The sequence below is a fragment of the Mustela nigripes genome, chromosome 13, assembly GCF_022355385.1.
Source record: "Mustela nigripes isolate SB6536 chromosome 13, MUSNIG.SB6536, whole genome shotgun sequence".
NCBI classification, from domain to species: Eukaryota; Metazoa; Chordata; class Mammalia; order Carnivora; family Mustelidae; genus Mustela; species Mustela nigripes.
In genome coordinates this window covers 67,357,695-67,383,048 of record NC_081569.1, presented here as the reverse complement: position 1 = coordinate 67,383,048, position 25,354 = coordinate 67,357,695, and the positions used below count along the sequence as shown (strand labels likewise).

Sequence of the window (25,354 nt, the reverse complement as noted above, 5' to 3'; positions counted from 1 at the left end):
AAATAGTTACTTGATTTATCCTTTCAATACTTTGTTTCATAAGAATCTATTATATTGTGAAAATGAAAACAACAAACAAAACTGAAGGATTCATTTTATTTGGCATTATTGGAAGTCCATCACCAGATTTTAAGGACTTCTGCTCAACCAATATCTGTAAACTCTAGAAAGGTCTATATTTTCCTTTGGCGTTTCTTCTAGACTTTTCATAGAAAACTTTTCTTCCAAAATTCTTAAAGAACAATTAAATGCATTGAGGTAATAGAATTTAGTGCCTGATAGCTTATAAGCTATTTTTAAAATCAATTTCCTTAATATCTGAGAACACTTAATTGGAAAATGAGATTACTGACCAACTGACTGTTTTTATTTTATGAAGTACCTTTATATGTTTCCATCACATAAAAACAAATCACTTTTCTTACGCCTTACTGAGATCATCTATGAGGACCACACTTCTATCAAATGAGAAATTCCACAGCACTTCTCGCAGTTCTTCTATAATACAACTCATGCACGTTCTGGTTAAGTTGAGTTTGCTCCTTAAATTAAGCAAGCTACTGGATGCCACATGATCTTAGACTCCTAGACCAAAGCACCAGAATGGGAAAGAGCCAAAAGGAAACTCTTCAACCACAAAGTAACCTACGTTCATCACCTCTCTCTGGTTTCAAGAAAAAAAAAAAATTAGGGCCAACCAAAATAAAGTCAATATTATCTGACGGTGCAGGGTTGCTAAGGCCAGCTTATTAATATGCTAAGAAGAAAAAAAAATGAATAGCAAAAAGAGAACTGGGTTAAATCAGAAAAGAAGGATTTGGGATCTGGCTTTAGCACTTAACTTGTAAATCTTGACAAATCCTGTACCTCTCTGACCTTACTTTCTTCACCTATGAAATGAAGATAACCATGTGGCCCAGAGTTGTTGTGAAATTCAAACTATATGATGCAAGTGAAGAGGAATATGTAAACCATAAAGCAAGTAACAACACTTTTTTTTTTTTTTACTCTAGACGTCTTCCTAAAGAGCAGTCAATGTCAGCGCCCTGTGCTTGCTCGAAAGCCTGATTATTGCCCATGGCTTTGGAAATCACAGGATCCAAACAAATTAGCCGGCAACTGGCCAGCACTTTTGTCACCCATGGTCCCAGGCAGTTACTAATCTAAGCATTGAGACTCATGTCCAGCCCAGCACAGCACATGTGAGCAGCAGGCCCACCCCCGTGCCAGCCATATGTGCTCACCTCTCCTGCTTCTGACCACAGCTTCGTCTTTTCCTCGTGGTTTACACCTTCGGAGACACCTTCCCCTCCCTCAAATCAGCCTGGCCCCTGAGCCTCTAGAAACCCACACACCATATCACACCCTTAGATTCTTCCTACCTGTCGGGAAGGCCTGACAACTACTACTTAAATTACTCCTCGCCAGTTCCTAGCAATGGACTGTGGCCATTCTAAACAATGTCTAAAGGATTTGAGGGTTTTCCTTTGTGTGTTTAATTTTAATGGCCTCTGAGCACTTCCAAATCTAATTATTAGAAATCTGGAAAGAGAAAACAACAATTGTCCATGAGCCTTTGGAAGTCTGGCTGGCTTAGCAAAGGCTGTGAGCCACAGTTTGATTGTAAACATCTCTTCCTACACTGTCACGTCACGGTCCACATCTCCCAACGTACACTCATAACCAGGTAAAGAAACTAATTTTGGCTGAAAGAGAACAGTGGATTCCACATCCCTTTGAGAAAGGCCTGGATCTCCCTGATGAGAAAAATTAGTTCTAGTCGAAACTAAGTGTGTTAAAGTGTATGCATCCAGATAAAGAGCGGAGGCACCCTCCAGAGTCTGCTGCTGGGGTCCTATGTCATCTCTGTGCCCGCTCATACAATCTAAGTGCAGCACCACCTTTAGTAAGAATCGCACCATCTAAAGGGTTAAGAGAAATGTTTTCTTGAGGTCTTAGACAGACCGAAGCACAAACTCAGAAGGAACAAGGCAAAGATACAACAGGATCTTGATCCCTAAAGTAAAAGCTGAGTGCCAAGAGAATTCAGCTGGAAATTTGGCTAAAGTTAGATTCAGAAAGTAAATCAAGTGACATGAATCTAGGAGATTCTAGAACTCCACCGACTGATTTATGTTCACAGTTGGGTTTTTAACTTACTAATTCCAACAGTAAAAGAGGAAGAAAACTTTAAAGGATAACAGAATTATAAAATGGATTCATTCATTCAACATAGATTTATTGAGTATAAACAAAGTGAATACTTTGTAAGTACAAAGTAAGTAAATTATAGAAAGCATTGCAAGTGGGTTAGTAGAGTAGTTATTTTAGATGAAGGAGTAAGATTAAGCATGCATTGCTTTTATAAAAACAATGACACCATTATTTTGGGGGGGAAACCCTTAAATATATACATTAATAGCAATGCATATACTATGATAAGGAAAGTATCTTCCGTGTTTTCCAAGGTTTTCTGGGAAATTAACTTGTTGTTGTTGTTTTTTAATGGTAACAAAAAAGGTTGGAAAGACATGCAGATGCAGAGAAAAAAAGAACATGGGTACAGAGAAAGAGAACAAGCTGTGGTTTGAGAAGGATATGGAAAAGGTAAGAATTCTATTGAACTTTTTAGATAGGAACTGTAATTCAGAAAAGAGTAAAGATCCCATCAGAATAGGGCAGTGATGTTTAGAATTAAAAGTCCAGAGGCACAACCAAGATGCAATTAGTAGTACAATAGTTCAACCAAGATAATACTGTCTGAGTGCTTGTATGGACTCAACAGGGAGTAGGGAAAGCACAGGATTAGGCCCAACTGAGGAGAAAACTAGCATCCATGTTAAGGAACTTGGGCAATGCTCTGAACTGAAGGCCAGCCTTTACAAGCTCCCACCCCAACTCTACCTCCAGAGACAACTAACTGGATCTTAGCTAGATGCCCCTGCTCCCCAGTGGTGACTACCCACAGATACACAACTTTTACTTCTAAGAAGAGAAACCACCCCAGGGCTGCATCCCTCACCTCCAACCTTTACCGTCATCTCAGGGATCTGATGTTATCATTGTGAAAACAACATCGTGTGAAAGCAGCAGGCAAACAGAAAAAAGCTTTCACGCTAAGGTGGGCAACAAGTTCTAAGCTAAGCAGTGAATTTCCTGGTGTTCCAGGGTTGTCTCAGCAGTTATAAGCACTGCTCCAACCTAGACTTTTTTGTGCACGTAGTATAATAATCACAAAAATGCACAGAGGAAAAGAAAGAGAAACGTCTTGAAGTGGGAACTTCTTGAGGGCAGGAACCATGTTTTATCCACCTTTACCTCACCAGAATACCTGGCATATGGCAGATCAGGAAATGTTTATTGATGAATGAATCAATGAATTTAATGAAGCCCAGAATCTAGAGAATTAAGTTTGCCAAAACATACACATTCTTCAAATACCCTCAAGTATGCTTCAAAATCAGTAAAATTCATGGGAAAACTAGAATCTTTCCAGCTGTGAGTAGGGGAACAAGCATGTTCTTCACTTTCTTCTGCAGACTCACCATCTTGAGTGTTTGGACTCAGAATTTGGGTTCGAAGCTCCTGCAGGCTAATTCCCAGACACCTGCAGACCTCCTCAGGGCTATAGGGCTCGGGATGAAGGGCATCCTCGGTGATCCACAGCATTTCTTCCAGACTGACCCCCAGTTTGGTTTGCACCTCCTCTAGTCGTAGTACTTTACCCCACTGCAAGCCTCTGTACTTTGCCAGGAGCTGCAAGTTCAAACCAAGGTAATGGTTAGATTTCATTTCAGAAATCGATATGTGCCATTTTAATTAACCAAATGCAACCTGTTTTCTTTTTTCCTTTCAACCTATCCACATTGCCCACCATTGCTTGCAAATGTACACTGGGTTCAGATGTTTGGAATTAAAACATGCTTGTGTGTCACTCACAGGCTAGTTAAACATTTTTCTTTAAAAAACCTAATATCCCACTGGTTGGTTTTTTTTTTTCCCTTTGGGTTTTTTTTTTTTTCCGCCTGTCACCAATTTCCCTCAGGGCTATTGCTTTGAATGATTTTGTCCTTTTATCCCTATTCAGTTCATCTACCCTACTCTCTATAAAGTCTACAGAAAACTACTCAATTCTCATGTGACCTGGGTCCTGAGGTGGACACTGTATGCCCAGTTTCATTAGAGCACTTCCTGTTTACCACATGCTTCTTTGAAAACGGCTAATGAATTTAAGTATCTGGGCATTTGGAGTAAAGTCCCAGATTTTAAATGAAAACCTCATTGGTGACCTTATGAAAAACCACTTCATTAGGTTGCTGATGGAACTAGAGCTGTATGTTTCTCCGCCCTCAAAAGAGTTTGGCTTCCAACTGCATCTTGAGGCATCCCTCAGCCTGATGGAGAGGGTTAAGTACAAACAAAACCTTTGTAACCAGGTCTACCCATGGGAACATCAATCCAGAATGTTTTTCTCATTCTCCCCAAACCACTGACTGAGTCCTTCAGAGCAGGTGACCTGAAGAAGTGAAGATATTCTCATCCTGAGGGCTATAAAATTCATTCCCTGGGTGTGAGGCAGGTGCAGACAGTACAAACAGCAAAAAGAAACAAGCAAAAGAAGGGAAAACTCGTCTTCAAGGAAATGTGCATCTGATTTACCCTTTTATTATGCTGATGATTTGATTTTCCTTTCTTTTAGACAGGAAGCAGGGTTTACCAAAAGACCATTGAACTTTGGTTAGGGCCACTCACTTCTCAAGAATGTTAATAACAGAAGTTCTTATATTCATTAATCCTCTTTTTAAAACTCTGGCTCATACATTTGAAAGGAATTAATGATTTTAAGGCAGAACTGGGAAAAGAGAAAAAGAATTATATTTTTCTGTTCAATTATTTCACAGAATATGGTGCCATTTTTAAAGCAAGGACTAAAGCTAGATCTTTCTTCTGACTTTGTCTGCTTAGCACACTTAGTGTTTACAAGCAGGGCTAGACTGAGACCTCCACAGATTCACTTGTTCATTTAATTCATTCATTCATGGTCTATATTCTAATGTATTCCAAAAATAATTTCAGATAACTTACAAAGACATATATAAAGCAATATATTTATTTTATATACAAAGAGCTGAGGTTGATAATCTCCTAGAATGATACTTTCGTGAAACCCCAATCCAAACCCAGCTGAAATAAGCAATGAAACAAAGAGAAGTAACTAACAACTGTGTAGTGCTGTATGATTTAAAATGTACTTCTTATTTATTTTCATCTTCACCAACCTTGTGAGATAGGTATTATTACTCTATTTAATAGTGGTAAGAGTAGATGACTTGCCCAAAGTCTAGTAAGAAACAGAGCTGGAAACTGAACTCCAGTCCTCTGACTCTGTCTGGCTTCCCCAAGGTCACAATCTCAGTGAGTTATAGCTAGTATCTAGGCCATCTCATCTCATCTCTGCTCACACTAGTTCAAATTGCCATTCAATTCCTACCAATGGATTTCTAAGCACAAACTAAGATTTGTGTGAACCAGTCTAGGGGCACCTGGGTGGCTCAGTGGGTTAAAGCCTCTGCCTTTGGCTCAGGTCATGATCTCAGGGTCCTGGGATTGATCAAGCCCCGCCCACATCATGAGCCACTGACTAACAGCAGGGAGCCTGCTTCCTCCCTCTCTCTCTGCCTGCCTCTCTGCCTGCTTGTGATCTCCATCTCTCTCTCTCTCTCTCTCTCGCTGTCAAATAAAGAAAAGAAAAGAAAAACTTAAAAAATCTTTAAAAAAAAATAGAAATGAATAGTCTAGTGACTTAAAAACCCTTCAATAGATGGGTTCCCTCTTAGGAAAAAAAAAAAAAAAAAAGAAAGAAAGAGAAAAAAAGGAAGGAGGAGGAGGAGGAAAAGGAAAAACACCAAAGAATGGTCCCCAAGTAATGAGACTGGGCTTTTCCTAAGAACCTTAAGTCAACAACAACCATCAAGTTTCCATCTCAGGCTCACTTGAACAAGTCACACTGCCTCAGGCACTTGATCCAAGGAAACTGGGCCAGGGATATATGAGGAGACAGTCTGGGAGGGATGCCTGCTGCCTACAAGGTTGTTTTTCAAAGGCAGCCTCCCCGCGTGCTTGTCTTCCACAGACAGAGACACTAACACACAAAAGCTAGCATTCACCCCAGCAATATCCCAGTTTGCTGTTGGGTCCACTTAGCCCCCAGGTGGAGGGTCCACATAGCCAATCGGTCTATACTTCAGTGGAGGATGAAATCTACCCCACGCCGTCAATGACAGCTGCAAGGCCATGAGCCACTGACTAACAGCACACTACACTGTGGTGAGTAAAATTGGAAAGCTGCTTAAGCCCTTTGAAATCTGGCTCAGGAAGCAGAAAGATGACTTGCAGATGAGAGAAGTGGGTGGGTAAGATCACTGTCGCTCAAAGACAACTTCATGAAGGAATCTGCCACTTGAGGTCTCGGTGATGGCCTACATCACATTTGTGGAGCACGGCTATGAGTCAGGGCTATGGGTCATTTCATCACAAGCTCCTCACTTGTAGCAGGGTGGGGAAATAAGAGAAAGCGGCTCTTTGTCAACATTCACCACTTTCTTCTCACCACTGCAAATACTAAGTATTCATATCAGATACCACTTCTGGGAGGTTCCCGAACCTGTTCCATGCTCTATAGGCAAGAAAGCAGGCAGTAAGTGTTTTGTCCGCAAACATGGAAAGAGGCAGATAAATAGTGTTAGGATCCTGTCTCAGGCTGGTGTCTCTCAGAAATGGGCTCTGAGGCAAGGATTTAGGGAGAAGGATGATTCCAAGATGCTGGTAGAGGAGTGGAGAGTGAGACAGGAACAGAAGTCAATGCAAGGTGCAGGGACATGGACAGGTGAGGCTGGGCCACTGGGGCCCCTGGAACCTATGTGTAAAAATCTCTAATGTGCCCTGCCTGTGGGCAAGAAAGCTAAAATATTTGCCCATTCTCATCTATCCCCCCATTGAGGGTACTACAAAGGACATTAGCTCCCTAGCACCTCCAGGTCGTCTCAGGTGCACACTCAGAACTCAGCCCCTGCCAGAAAAAGCCCTCGGTCTGGGACAGTTGCTGGAGCTCCCAGTGAGGTGATGTACTAGGAGAGGGCTAAGATCTGGACCCTAATTCAGGAAACTAACTGTCAGAATCCACCTCCTTTGACTTTCCCATTGCATTTAGCAATATTAACAAAGCAATGGGAAAAGTACCCAGTCTTCTCTTCCCCTGGTCAGCAAAGGCTAAAATTTCTAATCTCTTCTCTGACTTACCTCTAAAAACAACAATTCATTCAACAAGCTGTTTATCACACAACAAAAGCAGCTCTGTTGTTTTTGTTTCTGGTTATATAAGTCACACATGCATATTTTTAAATTTTCAAAAAGCACAAAACAGCTCAAAGCACAAAAAAATACAAAGTAAATCATCTGTAATTACTCCAAGATAACCACCAACCACTATTTTTATAACCATACTATTATATCATATTTATGCAAACTTTCTGTATACCTACACACATAAAGTTTGATATAGATGTGATCATACATAGTTGTTTCTTATCATGAAGACTTACTATTTTTTTGCTTATATCCCCTTTACCCCCTCCCAACTACAAAGAGCTGTTCTCCGTAGCAGCTGGTGACTTCCATGTGCATGTTCTACTCGTCACGATCATGAAAACAGCACAATGTTGACCTTTCTGAATGTTAGTAATCCCCGCTGTCTGCACTCAGGTGACAGCATAAATCTGAAGAAACCTGCACAACTGTACAGAACAGATCAACGACAGTTCTCACTGTACCCTCAGCACATCCTGGAGTCCCCAGATATTGTGCTCTAGATCTAACTCCCTAACACGCCTAACTCCCATGGGGCACAATGGAAAGCACAGGGGTGGAGACACACCTGGACCCCTGCACTTACTTAAAACAGGTCACTGCCTAACAATGAAAAATATCTGTGGCCCAGAAGAGGCACTTTTGTGAAGAGCAAGTTTCCCTCCCTCCCCACATTCCCCTCTCTCTTTAGTTCTCACCCACCTGACACCTTCTTCGATGCTTTCAAACATAGACAGATCTCTGCTGTCTTAAAATCCTTAATCCTAAAGCTACTGCTCTTTATCTCTCCCACTCTTTGACTAACTACCAGTGGCCCACAGTCTAGGCCTTCAGTAGCCACTCTCACTATTGATTGTGGCCTCCCAAAGATTTTTCCTTACTTCCCGAACCACTTCCAAAGCCACTGCATTTTTCTAGGTCCTTTAGCCTTAACAAGGCAATGGCTTCTGGCACTCTTCAGTACCTACTTTCTTCCAATTCTGTCTTATTGCTTCTGTAGCCTTGACTTTTCCTGGTTTCTCTCTCACCTCTCTGGTCCTTGTACCATTTCTCTCCATGACTCATTTTTCCCCTTTCATTACCTACTTCCTAACTGGAATCACCTTCCAAGGTTAACCCCTGGCCTTCTGGCCTTTTCTTGCCACATTCTTTCCCTCAGCAAATTGAACTTAGTTCTTGGTTTCAACTACTGTCTCCAAACAAATATACCTGAAGACTATCCCCCAAGCCCAGAGATATAGGTGAGGAATGGGGGAGAGCCTTCAGATGTATTCCTAACCAGTAGGAGAAAACTCCATGGGAAACATCACTACCTCTCACTTTCCAGTCACCTTCCATCCAACCTTCTCTAAACCTACCAAGGACAGCACTATGCTTTCCATCCCATCATTTCAGCTTGAAACTGCAGCTTACCAACTCAGTGTTTTTCCTTCACTGATGCATATTTGCATGCGACTCTCCGGGCCCTGGGCACAACAACAGTGTGCAGCTCCTGACCACAGGGAGCTCGCAGACTACCAGAAGAGACCGGTGTTTCAATAACGATTACACTGTGAAGAACTTAATCTAATTGTGATAAACTGCTTGAATGGAAAAATACAGGAGGTGGTAAGAGCATATAAAAGGACATTTAACAAGGAGAGTGGGAAAGCTTCACGGCGAAAGGAGAACAGACACCCAATCATGGAGAGCTTTATAACCAACCCCCTTTACTAGGTTCAGTCACAGCTTCTCTCATATCCCTCCCTTTTTATCCCATCCTCACTTCTCTTCTACCAAGGCAAAAGTTCCTGCTGCCAGGTTAATACGTCTAATACCTTGCTAACAGCATCAGCAGCTGCCCACTGCTCCTGGGACAAAGCCTGGTTGATCCTTAGTGAAGCACTGAAGGCCCTGCCACAACCTGGCTCCACTAAACACATGGACCCTATCTCCCCATATGCACTTCCTCTGCCCTGCAGCTTGGACCCACCATGCTGAGCCTAGTCCACACTAGAGTCTTGGCAAAGTGTGCTCTACTAAATCAACAGTGCTGAACAAAATGGGCCACATTCTTAGGTCTCTGGTTTTCCCCCATTTAAATTCAAGGAAACTGCCAAAGCCTTGACATTATGCCTACTTCTCACGTTCTGTCACCAGAGAATAAGTTCCATATTGACCATTAAGTGGCAGGAGCTAAAAAAACTGGATGAGTGATGACCCCTGACTAGACAGGCTCTGTAAAGAATCACATTATAAAATTTCCTTGAAGTGCCAAAGGACCACATGAAACTCTCTCTTTCATTGCTTCAGTTGTTGCCACAAAGAGTTCAGGGTATGCAAAAGCAATGGAATAATTTCTCTTCCCTTTTTGACTTCCCATAATACTCATTATCAGCATCACACATTTTATCCCCCAATAGAATTAAGGGATACTCTCTTTCATAGACATAAAACATTTCTGGAAAAGTTTAAGCCACTGAATGTGTGTAAAGTATGAAAAATTTGTGCTCATTAAAGATTTCTGGCCACTTTGTTAATTTAAGAACATAAAAATGTGCTTCACATAAAAGTATCACTTACGTAAGTCATAATTATAAGTCTCTACTGAGTTTGCTTTGAAATGTTCTTAATTTTAGTTGAAATGGCTCTATAAGACTCTTTCAATGAATCCGCATCAGTTAGGTTTTGGAAGCTACTAGAAAGAGAGGAGGAGGGAGAAAGAAAGAGGGACAGAAAGGAGACCTGAGGATATAGATGAAACTATCAACATGAAAGTAAAACAAAGAAAAACCATCTTCTTTGGTTCGGTGCACTTCCCTGTGTTAAATAGATACAAAAGGCACTCGTTTTCATAAGAGGAGCTTGGAGACCTGGGAGCAGAGTGGGAAAATAAGTGTCACTTGTTACAGTTTTGCTGTGTAGACCTCCATTTGATCAGTGTCGTTTTCAAAACTCTCCTAATTAGTCATTTCTGCCCTGACATTTCATTTCTACTGTCTGAAAATAGAAAGTTTGTCCAGATTAGAACAATGTTCCTTACCTTTTTACATGGGAGGTTTATTTCCCAATTTAATGAGATCATTTCCAAACAACTATTATATTCATTCACATGTAAATAAAAGAATGGAACCATATTGGAAGGAAAATATGCTTAGCAGAATTCCAGCCTATGTTCTTAGGCAAAAGTGTATTGTTTTTTTAATGTTTATTTCTCTTTCCTTCTTTCCTTCTTTCTCCATGCCTAGCATGAAGCCTCATGTGGGGCTTGAGACCAAGTGTCAGACGCTTCAATGACTCAGCCACCCAGGCGCCCCACCTAGGCAAAAGTGTATGCTTAACACCAAGATCATATTAGCAGTTTTATCTTTATTTTAGTTTTATTTATTATACAGAACCTTGGATTCTAGTAGTTTGCAGCAACAGGATTTAAGAAACATTTTCCATCTTGATAAAGTCTTTCACTTTACTTTCTTCCAAATTTTAAAAGACAGGTAAGTTCAGAGTATGTTCCCACTGGGAGGAGTGAGCAGCAAAGAGCAAAGTTCAGATGCCAATTTCACTGAGCAGAGTATCTATCAGACTCCCAGGGAGCTGTCAACTCCGGTTCTTGAGGAGGCTCCGCAGTGGATTAAAATTTCTACATACAACTGCTCCCAAAAGAGATGCCCTTTTTCCAGTCAACTCTGACCATTTCCCTATCCTGACAACTTTCACTAGAAATTCAGCACCACCACTGTATTCCTCTCTCTCCTTGCATCTCAGGAAGACAGGAGTTACAAGGTGAACCCATTTCCATCTCATACTTGCTGAGCTCACCCACAGATCTCATAGAGGCTATCTCATTTTGTGATAAGACTTCAAAAACAATGTTGTGTATGCTTGAAGTCTCCTCAGGAGGGCAACACCTACTCATCAATCTCAAAGTAAAGTCAGCCCGAATAAGCCCTCAAACAAATAAGACACTAATTTCTTCCATCCCCTGAAAGAGGAAGCTTGTCCTAAAGGAAAATATAGTTCACTGAAGCCTTGATATTAAAGTCTGCTGCACTACTTCTCATGTATGCAACTGATCAGATAACATCAAGAGTTTAATATTAAAACATTTCCTTTAAATAATTTTCAGAAATTATTTGAATGAGTAAATTCCAATTTTAAACATTTAAATCATGATTTTTTAAAAAAATATTAACACCAAAATTTTCCAGAAAAAAAACAACTTTTATTTTAGTGGTTCCTCACATCTTTACTCTTCTTAACTTCACAACTTCAGGGGATGGAAGTAGGGTGAAGTGGCCAATCAGTCACAAGGGATGACCCCACACCTTAGATATGTCCAGAGTAACTAGTCCAATATTCACTTGTACAATATTGTAAAAGTAGGCAAAATAAATATGACAGGGCAGGCAACACAGGGAGTAGTCATTCATTTATTCAACAAATGTTTATCCTGAGTCTGTTTTGGCCTAAACACTATGCCAGGCATTAGAGATATAAAGTTAGCAAGATGGACCCAGCCCTGGCTCTCAGATAAAACTGAATCAAAAGGAGGAAATGGACATTAAACAATGTGATAAATTCTGTAACTGAAAAGTGCAAGAGCTATGAAATAGAAGAGAGACTTACCTTAGTCTGGGAGTAAGGAGGTCAAGGAAGGCTTCCTGGGGGACATTTTGCCTGAGACTTCAAAGTGGGCTAGGGGAAGAGTGTTACAGGCATGTGTAAAGTCCCTGGGGTGGGAATGAGCATTATGGCTGAAGTGTAAAGGGAGTAGGGGATGCTAAGACAAGAAGAGGATGAGGTGCACAGCCATCAGATCTTGCAAAGCTTTCTAGGCAATGACAAGGACTTTTTACTTTATTCCAAGGAGATAAAAAAAAGTTTTGAAAAGTGTAAACCAAGGGAATTATTGGATCAGATTTAAATTTCTAAACCACCATTCTAACTAGGAGAAAGCACAGTACAGCTCCTAAGCCAGAAACCTCTGGCTCCTAGCCTTAGTTCTCTCTACCTTTCTGGTCAGATCATATACCTTTCTGGATCCTCCACAACATTTCACTTCTGTTACCACCTGATCACATACTAGCCATTTCCTACTTCACATCCTCTAATTTTAACTCTCCACTCCACTCTCTCTATTTTTATGTCTTATATCCTTTTGTATATCTTCACGGTCCTAGGCATACAAGAGGTATTCAATGAATACTTCCTATGTAGGTTGAAGGTTTGACTGGCAAGGGTCTTCTAAATTGTGGAACAGAGGACTGCCAAGACTCCCTTCAGGTTTCTATTTCCTTTGCACACACGTAAGTCTTTTGGGCACAGGAGTATTACATTAAGCCTGTATTTTTAGAGTGACCAGTGATGGCCCACTACAAAAATGGTACATCCAAGAGGACCAGCTGTTGAGGCTACCATCACTTTTGTCAAGGTAACAAGATCAGTTATGGTCACTTCCCCTCAATCACCTCTAACTATCTTTCTCCACCCTTACCTAACCCATGGCCTATGCTTCACAGATATAAACTATCCTCTTCTCCCCAGGGCCACCCTAGAAGACTCAACTGTGAAGTTCATTTAGCTTCAATGAACCTTACCTCAAGGTTGCAGGGCACATCTAGTAGGTTTATTTATCTCCTGAGTTTGGAATCAAATTGTTCTCTACTCAGAGACCTTCATTTAGAATAGTACTCCAATCAGAATGATGCTTGTAACTTGAGAGAAAGAGACAGAGTAGCAGAGAGAATAAAAAAAAAGGACAAGAGAAAGCCTACTCCAAGTTTAACTAGTTTGCCAAGTTCATACCTTTGCAGCCAGCCGACACTCCATCACCCTGATATTGAAATGAGAAGTTGCTGCCTTATTCATCTCCACACAACTGTTGGCAATCACAAATACTGCTCCACTTGGGAGTTTCACATCAGTTGCCCTCAGAGGACTAAATTCTATCAACTTGGCCTATTGGAACAAAAAAGACAGGTGAGATATAATGTATTAGAATTCAGAAAATGTTTAATCATTTATTTATTTATTTACTGTAGCAAAATTTTTTCATAAAAATGCATTCATTCAATTCAAATATTATTTATTGACTTCCAGGCACTGTACTAGGCACTGGAGATATAACAGTGAGGAAGAAAGACACTGTCCTTGTCCTCGTAGAGCTTACTATCCAGCAGGAAAGACAATCAAATGGACAAATACATTCCTAGGTTGTGTTTCAATGGTCGAAAAGCCCACGCTGCTTTATAAACACATGGTTGAAGCACCTGATCACCTAGTGTAGGCTCCTTTGAAAAAGGGAAAATCTACACTGAGTCTTAAAGGCTGAGCAAGAGTAGAGCAGACAGAGGATTTCTTGACCCAAACAGGATATCCAAAAGAGGGAAAAGCAAACACAAGTTTGGAGGCAAAGAAACATGAGGTGTTAATAAAGCCTTGGGTATTGAAACTTGCCTGGAGCTCAGAGTTTGAGGGTTGAGAGTTGGTGAGAGGGTAGAATGCAGAGGTAAAGCAAGAGCCAGATTGTGACGTGCTTTGCAAGCTCAAAGAATTTGGACTTTGTTCAGACTCTATAGCTAACTTACATTAACATCAGCACTCTTGCCACAATGTCTGCTTGTCAGGTCTCATCCAAAACACCCAGAGTATTTTCTTAACATTAAACCACATTTCCTCATGGTTCATGTCTTTGGCTTAGAGGAATCAAAAATAAATATTCTTAATAAGAAGATATCCAGGTATTCTTAGAAAATAGCCAAGCTTGTAGGAATCTGATGAAAATCTAGGAAAAGACTTTAAAGAAATGTCTGCTTCTATTTTGGAAATGGGCAGTTTATGGGCAACAACCAAAACCTCTACCCTGCCTAAGGGAGTTGATAGCCAAGGGGAAGTGGTATCCAGCTAAAGAATTCATCCCTGGCTTCCTGTCAACATTCTTTTCCCCACCACTGAAGCCCCAAAAATGTTGACAGAGAAAAGGGATACCAAAGAGTAAATTATAAAAAGAGGGGTTGTGAATATATGTGGTAAGAGAAGTTAACATTTGGGTTTAAAGCCAATAAGAGATTATGAAAATGCCATGAAATGAGTGATTCGGGACAAGAGTGGGAAAGGTGGTCCCAAAAACTAGGGAGTTGAGAAATCTCATCTTAACAATGAAGAGAAAAAGAAGGGGGCAATAACTAGGCACAAGAGAAAAACAGATCTGAGGTATGATTCTGGAAGCCTGAGGAAGAGGTGATCAATGTGAAACAGATTACATGAACTGGTAGCAGCCCTGAATTACAAAGTAGATGTAAATACCGTATACAATAGAACCTAATAGAATTGACTGCCCAGAACCTCTTCATATGAACTTTCCCTAGTTGATATTTCCAAATAGCTCAGTATCACATACAGTTCCTTCTTCTGCAAGAAATGATATGGACTGGTCCATCCCTCCTCCTTCAGTGCCAATATAACGCTCACTCTTGGCACAGATTTCCGCAAGTTCCACCTGAAAAAGTGAAAATTGATTTGCACTATGAGTACAGTCATAATTTATTTCTCATTCATTTCTTACTCTAGGCATGACAGTTTTGAATTCCAGTGCTAACTCTAATCATTTGACAAAAGCTGCCTGAGGCACTGTGTTAACAAGGATTCTAAGACTACCACTGAGCTCCATAAGAAAACATACCATGATGAATTAATGTTTCCAGTGGAATGTAATGAGATACTGGCTATGCATGCCATGTACTTGCTCTCCATAAAAGACTCCATACAGCAAGCAGTTTCTTCCATCTTTTTATTTGCTCCATCCCTCTCTAGACTAGTATCACCAAAAATCTTATATGGGTACTCACTCATCCCTCCCTTCATTTGTCTTTCTTTGTTTCCTCACAGTGGACTTTTCTAGTAACCGTACAGCCAAAGTGGGGTCATGCAACTTTATCCTCCAGTCCCAAAGAATGCCATCTGTATGGCATTTCCATTAAAGATAAAAATCATCATGAAAGTCTTGTCATTTCACATCCCTTTCATCAAGAAAGATCATGCACTAGCATCATCTCCCTAGACACATCTTCCTCCAACCATGATGAAGAGGCCCAACACACAAACACAGTTCTAATCCAAACTGAGTATGTCAAAATATGTGTTTAAGTATCTTCAATGGCTTCCTACTAATTAATGAAATAAGCTTAAGCTCCTCAATCTGGCATTTCAAAGCCTTCTAAAATGTGCAACCAATTTGCATGTGAAATCATATTATCTACCACTCTTTTCCAATTAGATTTGTCTCCTTGACCATCTCACACATTTGTGCAACCTGGTATTACTCCCTATCTTCTCTCATATAAATCCTATAGCCAGTCAATACCTGGCTTACCAACTACCTACTATGGATAAGTCACTGGGCTGACCACTCAAATCTTCTTTCCTCATAAAGTATTCCTCAAATATTGTTCTTACTAAGGCATCCTCTTTCTCTGAACTTCTACAACAATTACAGTTAGGATCATCCATTTACTCACTCTACTATTCATCCATCCATCCATTCATTTTTTTTCTTTCTCCTAAGACTTGATTCAGGCCCTTATTATTTCTTACCTATTTTTACTGGAAGATCCTTCTGGAGTGATCATTCTGAAGCTGATAATCATCTCTGGCCTGCCTGGTTGCCGACACCCTGATGCTCTTATTTCTCAACATGCCTTTAAGTCCATAATGATACAGTGTCTTTAATGACATCCCTCTCTCACCTCTCCAGTCTGCTCTCCTACCACTAACCCTGGAAACCCTAAGTTCGGACCAGGAATACCAAACAAATATTTTTCTTTATCATCCTTAAGCTCTTTCATCTCTCAGTCCCTTTCAAAGTGCATTTTTCAGTCCTCCTTACTCAATAATCCCCTCTCCAGCATCCCCCACTAGTCACCAGGACCAACTCAACCACTGTCCCTCCCTGGAACCCACACTACCACCTATATGCACACACACCACATAACACCTCCTCTGCATTCCTGTATACTAATTATTCTATTCTCATTTATCAAACCATGCTTTAAGTGTAGGTTTACTTGTCTTTTTATCCACCAGTCTATGAGAGCCCACTTAACTATTGTGACTAAATCCCGGTGTTTGTTACCGTTCTTTAACTGTGTCAGCTTCTGATCACATCTGTTTTCCCTGGAAAATTGTCAGTCTTATTAGAGACAGACAAACTCTGGTGTTTCTATTGTGTTCCCAACCTCACACAATGCTGAGCAACATAGTAAATAATAAATACCTGCTGCTTTCACTTTCTGAGAATAGCTGCCCCAATATCATGAGAGAGTTCTGTGTCACATTCCTTGTTGGTCATGTGGATTCACTACCTTCACTTGTGACATGAGGTAAACTTGGGACTTTGATGTGATGGGCATTGCAAATGGCCTTGCTAAACACACAGCCAAACGACCTGCCCATTACAGGCACATTAAAAATATACCAAAAACTAACTATGTACTGGGTGGTGATTAACATAATATAATAAAAAATGAATTTAAAAAATAAAGTAGCAAATAAAAGGTCAAAACACCTAGATTTTAAAAATGTAAAGAAATAATACATGCAGGTGAGGAAATCCACAAAGCATTCGGTTAAGACCTGAGTCTCTCTGTCACCCTCAGCCAGTGTGAAGTCACCTCCCTAGCAACATCAACAGCAGCCACATTTACATGCTAAGTATCTGGCATGATCTCTTCTGCCAGCAGTATCTCCTCAAGTTATCCTCCTCACACAGATGAGGAAAATGGGACTTGGAGACATATAACAGAAAGTGGAAAAGCCATTTGAACCTCCTCTGCCTGACTCCATAGCCTTTGCTCTTTTCACACTGGACTTCATTACTCCTCTCCTGGCCCCAATCCTGGAGATAATATAACCTTTTTTCCACTACCTCCAAGGGATGTGAAACGACAAATGAGATCACCAAAAGTTAAGTATCCTCCCTTTTTTTTTTTAATGTTTTTATTTATTTGATAGAGGAGATCACAAGTAGGCAAAGAGGCAGGCACAGAGAGAGAGAGGAGGAAGCAGGCTCCCCGCTGAGCAGAAAGCCCAATGCGGGGCTCGATCCCAGGACCCCGGGACCATGACCTGAGCCAAAGGCAGAGGCTTTAACCCACTGAGCCACCCAGGCGCCCCAAGTATCCTCCCTTTTAAGAGGAAAGAAACTAAAGCACTGAGAAATATATGCTTATTATTTTTTAAAATGTCTTGCATGTGGCAACAATAGGATACTTTTACTTTAAACGCAATGTTAATTTTTCCAGACTATCTATCTGGATAGAATTCAGAGGGACCCCAGAAGCCCCAGAAGCTCAGTGTCAAAGAGAGCCCACCTGCAGGGATGTGGACGTCCCTACACTTTGCTGAATTCTGACAGATGGAGCCCATGGCTGGACAGACAATACCCAAGAGTTCTAAATATGAGGAAACAAAAGAAAATGAAGATAAGGAAGCCAAAAAATGAAAGGATGATTCATCTTACAGTCCCCAGAAAGCACATATGGAAATCAGTAGTAAATATGGAGGGGAAAAAAAAACAGTATCAGACACCTCTAAACCTTGGTGAAAGTCCCAAAGCTCCTGCCAACTGGCTATTGTAGATTTTTTAATTTTTCCAAGTTTCCATTTCTTCATATACTATTAATAATAATAATAGTTAAGATTTATTGAGCACTTACTACATGCCAGGCACTGTTCTAATTACTTTGTATGAATTCATTATTTACATCTTATAACGACACTATAAAATAGGTAGTATATACTCATTTTACAGATGAGGAACTGAGCAGGTTTATTAGCTGAGATTAAGCTAGTAATTACAAAAGGTGAAATTCAAACAAATTGTCTAACTCCAGAGCCTATACTCTTAATCACCATGTTATATAACCTCCTATCCATAATACGGAGAAAAATAACCCCCTGCCTAGCTATGGGATTATTGTGATAATCCAATGAATTAAATAAAAATATCTCATAATCTCTAAAGAACTATACAATTGTTAATTTTATTATTTGTACATAATAAATAAAGAATCATTTGATTTACGCAAGTAGCTAAGTCCCAAGCCAAAAGTAAAAACAGGTATAATTATTCTGGAAAACACAACCATTTTTTAAAGTGTTTAGGAAAAGACAGAATATAAAAGACCAGATGTCCCCAGGAGAACTAATTTAACAATAGGCAGTAACAGAACCTGAGACAAACAGGAATGTGCGTGCTCCAAGTGAAGCAGTTTAATATAACTAGGGTTGGAGGGGGGCAGTCCCTGCTTGCCAAACAAAACATACTTGTAGTAGAAACTTCAACTGCAGGCCTGCAAGTAGCTTTTCCAGTGGCCCTAGCCCTTCACCCCCATACCAAAAGCAAAAATGTCAAATCCAAAATTGTTATGACATGTGAAGAAACTAGAAACAAAAGCTTTTTTTAAATCTCAAATCCTGATGAAGCAAAAAAAAAAAAAAAAAAATTGCATTCTTTTGTAGGTCTAGAGCCTTAGCCAGAGACGTCATGAGCCTAACTTGGAAACCCATTAACAGAGGGACCTTAACAGCAGGGGGTGTAAATGGGAGCAGAGAATGCCTGTCATTCTGGGTAATGTGAGGGATACATGTGAGCCAGCCATGCCTATTCTGTCTTTGGAGGCCCTGAAAATAGATCTATAAAAAAGGCCTCCAAGAGTTATAATCCTTGCAAAAACTGAATCAATACTCCATTCGGATTTGAAGTATGTAAAATAGCAACAGCTTTTAGGAGAATAATATGATCTTCAAAAACACATTAACAAACTGTATGCAAAGAAACCTATCAGAACTTCAAAGAAAGATCAAATAGGGGGCGCCTGGGTGGCTCAGTGGGTTAAACCACTGCCTTCGGCTCAGGTCATGATCTCAGGGTCCTGGGATCGAGTCCCGCATCAGGCTCTCTGCTCAGCAGGGAGCCTGCTTCCCTCTCTCTCTCTGCCTGCCTCTCCATCTACTTGTGATTTCTCTCTGTCAAATAAATACATAAAAAATCTTTAAAAAAAAAAAAAAAGAAAGAAAGAAAGATCAAATGGAATTTAAGGACCCAATTCAATTTAACAAAGGATAAAGTCATTTTTTTCCTGGAGGTTTAAAGGATTCTGAGGCTCCCCCACTTCTCCTATCTCCCCACATCACAGATACACACACACATAGACACACACAGACACACACACACACAGATACACAAAAGCCCTGAGATCCCTCAGGCAGATAGTGAAGCTCTGAGTGAAAAGAGACTCATGCCCCTCCCCACCAATGTATTTTCTTCTGCCCTTACACCTGAGTACTTCCAGAACCCCAGGTGCCTCCAAACTAGTCACCTGCAGCATTTAGCTCTATCCCTTCCTGCAAAATACTAATGTCCAAGAATCATTAGGGATGACAATTGGATTGCATGAGGAACTTTCCCAAAATGTATACATAATAAACTCATTTATATTTTGAGCTCCTGCTCTCTGGACAGTTAAGAGAAATCTGGCATTATTCATAGGCCTTCTTTTAAAGCTACTAAAGATAGTTAAGCTAATTTAGCCCTTTGTGTGTTCTTCTCTTGAAGCAGCCTGGGAAAGAATCAAAAGTCACATGGGTTCCCAAATTATACAGCTTACCCACCTCCTGGCCAGTGGGGCACTAGTAAGAGGAGAAACAACAGGGTTAGATTTAACAGTCACCCAGAAAGAGGGTGCCTGGATGGCTCAGCTAAGCATCATACTCCTGATTTTGGTTCGGATCATGATCTCAGGGTCCTGGGATAGAGCCTGGCTTTGGGCTCCCTACTCAGCAGGGAGTATGCTTGTATCCCCCTCCCTTTGCCCCTCTCCACCATTCTCTCTCTCCTTCTAGAATAAATAAGTAAATCTTTTTTATCTGTATTTATTTATTTAAGTAAATCTTTTTTTTTTTTTTTTTAAGTCACTGAGAAGGGCTAAAGATTCATGAATACCTTGCCCAGCAAAATCTCGTTATTTATAAAAACAAAACAAAAAGACTCAAGGTATTAATACAGTAGGTTCTAACTTTGTTTAGCAGTTTTATTAATGAGACTGTTAAAAGTAGAATAGTTACATGGTCAGGAAGTATTAATTTCTGCGTGGGTTAGCCATGACTTTGAGGTGCCTTGCATTCACAACACAAGTGTTCCATCAAGACAGCAGCACCCAGCTATCCCCGGCCACCCCAAGTGCCAGTCAGGAGAATGGAAGAAGATGAGCAGTCTCATTCATTCACTTAACAATCCTTTAAACAGTGTCCCACATATAAGTGGGGAGGCCAGTGTCTTCCCTCAAGGAGTTCTGAATACTGATATTGTCTCCAGGTGAACAAGTCTTTCAAAAGAAAGTGTAAAACTAGTGAGCTAATCAGCTTCTATTTACCCTTCTCAGTCCTCTGTCCACCCGTCTTCATCCTGCTATCTGCCGCAGGAGGCTGCCCAGCATGAACTGTGTGCACTCTGCCTTCCTGTTGGATTGTTCCAACAGAGAGCTTTGGCTGGAAATGAAAAATTAAAAGTGTGGGGCAAGAATTGTGAGATCAGGTTCCTCCCAGCCAAGGTCACTTTTGGGCCCAGGGGCAATAACTCAGCTATAAGTAGTCCTGGGTTTCCATACACCCACCTTTGTAAGTTATCCTTTATTATTGAGTGTGCTGTTTTTCTATTATGACCCTGACTGATATATCTAGATAAGGTGAAAATACTAATGGCTCCTCTGACTTTTCTTTGCATCAAATATTTTCCCTATTTTTCTCCCCCTGCAATACTCCTCCATCTTAACTTTCAAAATACCTGGGTTCTTACCTGGGACTATTTCTTTTCTTTTCTTTCTTTTTTTTTTTTTTTAATGAGAGATCACAAGTAGGCAGAGAGGCAGAGAGAGAGAGAGAGGAGGAAGCAGGCTCCCTGCTGAGCAGAGAGCCCCATGCGGGGCTTGATCCCAGGACCCCGAGATAATGACCTGAGCCGAAGGCAGGGGCTTAACCCACTGAGCCACCCAGGCACCCCCACCTGGGACTATTTTCAAATTATTCCCCAAACTGGCAAGCCTATTAGGTAGAGCACCGTCAGGCAGGAGAAACTCTTCAAGAAATAGGACCAAGGAAAGTCTAAAAGACTGATGTAGACTTGCTTTGCTTTGTAACATGGCTAATGACCAAGCTCTAACTTATAGACAATTTGGAGTGTTCTAAAACAAAGGGTTTGCTTTAATTTAAAAATAATTTTTTTTAAAGAAGAAGGAGGAGGAAGCTATTATTTCTTCTTCATATCTCTAGTTCAAAGGGATATAACCCAAAGAGATTAGTCACCTTTGCATTTTTTACTTCAAGAAAAGTTGCCTGAGGATGATGAGGGCCAATTCTCAAAATGCACACAGCAGATGCATCTGACCCTGATGATGGTCCAGGCTAAAAAAAAGTTCCAGGAAGTAATGCAGGAAAGAAAAAAAGAAGTTAAAATATTTAAAAGACCCAATGTGGGGCACCTGGGTGCCTCTGTCAGTTAAGCATCTGCCTTTAGCTCAGGTCATAATCTCAGGGTCCTGGGATTGAGCCCTGGTCAGGTTCCCTGCTCAGGAGGGAGCCTGCTTCTCCCTCTCCTCACTGCTCAAGCTCTCTTGATCTCTCTCAAATAAATAAATAAAATCTTTAAAAAAAAAAAAAATCCAAATGCTACAGAGAAACAACAGTGAGGAGGGTTCTCAAAAGTAAATCTAAAAAACCTGATAAAATCTAAAACCAATCAAAGAATATGCCACAAGCACTCACAAATGTGTATGAAATAAAAAAAGAACAAAGATAGACTGTTCCATCTGTGTATATTGGAGAGAACATAATCTAATGAACCTAGAGAAGGCTAGTAGTTGGAACACATAGCTCTAAAAATATCAAAGGTGCTTAGTGAGGGCAGAAGCACAGTCTTCAAGTCAACTCCCTCCAAACTCTAAAGAGAAAAACAAAGAAAACTTCCCCAAACTAACTCACTTGCAATCTACATCACAGAGGGACCCAGATTCAGGAGGCTGTCAACAGACAGGAGTTGTTATGGAAAACAGTTTGGGATCCCAGGTTCAATGGGAATTCTGACAAAATGCCTAAGATAGGTTTCTCCTAGACCTCCACCATGCTGCCTATGCTGCATAAGGGAAAGCACCCTAAGGGGTGTGATAACATATAGCCCTTGCTATTTCTCCAAATGATGATCCTAGAAGTATATGTGTGTGGTAAGACTATTAAACTTTTTTTTTATGATTTTATTTATTTATTTGACAGAGAGAGAGATCACAAATAGGCAGAGAGACAGACAGAGAGATGAGGAGAAGCAGGCTCCCTGCTGAGCAGAGAGCCCAATGCGGGGGCCAGGCCCCTGGGATCATGACCTGAGCCAAAGGCAGAGGCTTAACCCACTGAGCCACCCAGGTGCCCCTGGTAAGACTATTAAAAGACTAACAGGAATCTAAAAGGTGATAATGAGATCCAAAGGGAGGAAATACAGATCTGTGCTACTGCGAGGGCCTCAGACACAGCACTGGTGTAACCTGGGGACTGATGAGAAGCGCAGACTCAGGCCCCAGCCCAGACCTGCTGAATCAGAATCTGTAGCTTAACAAGATCCCTCCCACCCCACATTAAATTTGAAAGCATTTCTCTCAACTATTTCCTACACTGAGGCTTTCTAAATAAATAAATAAATAGATAGATAAATGCCGTATTTTACACATGCCATATGATTTAGTCTCCAAAACATCCCTGAAATGTCAGAATTATAATTGATGTATTATAGAGAAAGAAATTGAGACTCAAAGAGGTCAACAAGCTAACCTAAGATTCAGAGCCAGATAGATAGGTCTGTTTCAAAGTCCATGAGGCTACCTTGTTCCCCTGTCTCAGGCAACAGAGCCTGTGCTTGGTTACTGGGTCCTGGTAAGCAGATGGAGCAAAATTTATAGATACCTGAACTGAAGATCCCTTCTGTTAGAAGGAACATTGAAGCTGGCCATGAGCCCTAGGATGCAGACACTTCTGAGTCATCATAATTTCACTCCATTTTATCCCCAGAGAGAAAAAAATATCCATATCACTGGATGGTCTGGGGCTGGGGGTGTGGTAGGTGGGGGAGGGACATGCTTCCCATTATCCATCTTCAAAGGCAATCCCAAGCACTTCCTTCCCTAACAGCCTCAACCCAGGGTGATCTCAATATAAGGCTGATATCTTGGTATGATTTCTGCAGCCTAATAATAATAGCAGCTAACACACTGAGACAAGTACTGCTTCAAGCACTTTTCATATATTATCAAATTTCAAATTTATGAAGGAGGTTTTGATTACTAAATGAATTTATAATGAAGAAACTGAAGCATAGAAAGGCTAAGTAAATTGCCCAAGATTATTCAGACACTAAGTGACAGAATCAGGATTTGAACTCAAGAGTTTTAGCTCTATGCTTTTGACCACAATACTATTCTTTATCCCCAAGGGGAGTAGAATTTCAGAGGTGGACCAGAACCCAAAATTCAGGACCCCCAGAAAGCTTCCCTGAGTACTTTTATCACTCACTAGCACAATTAATTCAATCCCTTTCATTGTTTAAATTCTGAAAAAAGAAAACAAACAAATACCAAGTAACTGTTACTTGGTGGGGAGGTGGGGGGCGGGTAATGCAGGGGGCGGGCACAGCCAATACAGAAAAAAAACAATTGTGGCAAGACAGAAGAAACCAGAAGTCCAGCCAGACTGATGGAATCAGACAAGAATATGACCCAAGTCATTGCTACTAAATACCAAAAGGGCCTCCAATGCCTGTGGTAAGGCTGGTGTCGCTCACTTGGCTGACAGACCATTTATTTTGGCTCTGACCTTTGAAAGACATTAAATAATGATGATAATAATGGATGGGCAGTAGGCCTGCAATCTCTGTGGTTTGGCAAATGTTTCCTGGAACTGCACGTCCCTTCCCGTGGTCAAAGGGACGCTCCCATTCCTCCGGGGAGGGTTTTTCATACAGAGTTTTTTGAGCAGCAGAGGCCTGCCCCACCCTCCAGGTCCTAACTACAGTAACTCTGCAGACCAATCTGGACTCTCTGGGAGGAGGTAGAGAAGAAGCCGGGGCATTAAGTATGGTTTACATGCCCCTCCCAACATAATCATAATTGTTAAAATTAATATGTGTTAGTTTTCCTACTATCTATATAGCTTTCCAGCTATATAGAAATGGACCCAAACCAAAGATGAAAATATAAGTGCCATGGATCATCATCAAAATCAACCAAATCCATAATTTGGATTGAATTTATCTGCCTTGGAGAAAGGGTTTTATGTGTACAATATTCAATTCACAGACTGTGACATGAAGTGGTAAGAACATTTAGGGTCAGGAAATGGTGGAGAGTGTTAAATTGATTTTACTGAATTGTGCTCAAATGTTATGCCAAGAGCATCTACTAAAGGTCAGTATAAGAAATAGTCATGTGAACATCATGTTGCATTTTTCAGACATATGGCAAGGTCATTCTCATTATGTTCTGCGAGCTATAAAGAATCCATGTAAGAAACACATTTTAGAATTTAATACCCCTGGGAAAACATAGCCTCTTCTGAAGAACTGAAATGTTGTCTTTATTCTGGTCACAAGACCTACAAAACTTACTATGTTTCCTTGTTAATTTGGCTTCTGGGAATCTCAGTAAACTATTAAATAAAACCCAATTGCATTAAGTAACAGTTTTTACAATTACACTAAGTAATTAGCAGTCACTAAAAGGTGTGTTTTCATTTTTTTCCTGTGCCCTAGTTTTCTGTATCTAATTTATTAACCTTATTGAATATATATTCTTGGTCATATAATTCTTAAGATTTTCTTCAAAATAAATAGGCATTTGGAACAAAGAAAAAAGCTGAGACATAACATGTACCTGGTGGAATAGTCATGTCAAGAGGGGCAATGAAAAGCAATATTATA

The 25,354-nt window shown here is 40.5% G+C and overlaps 1 protein-coding gene across 5 annotated transcripts in view; it reads right to left on the bottom strand.

Moving 5' to 3' along the window:
* The window catches only part of GALK2 (galactokinase 2), a 110,587-nt gene that overhangs the window by 26,108 nt on the left and 59,125 nt on the right, over positions 1-25,354 (bottom strand). For all 5 annotated transcript variants that reach the window (XM_059372788.1, XM_059372786.1, XM_059372785.1 and 2 more), the window contains 3 exons: positions 14,744-14,842; positions 13,150-13,302; positions 3,546-3,756 (listed from right to left, as the gene is read on the bottom strand). In XM_059372788.1, the coding sequence (XP_059228771.1) occupies positions 3,546-3,756; positions 13,150-13,302; positions 14,744-14,842 (463 nt within the window). The remainder of the gene's footprint in view (positions 1-3,545; positions 3,757-13,149; positions 13,303-14,743; positions 14,843-25,354) is intronic.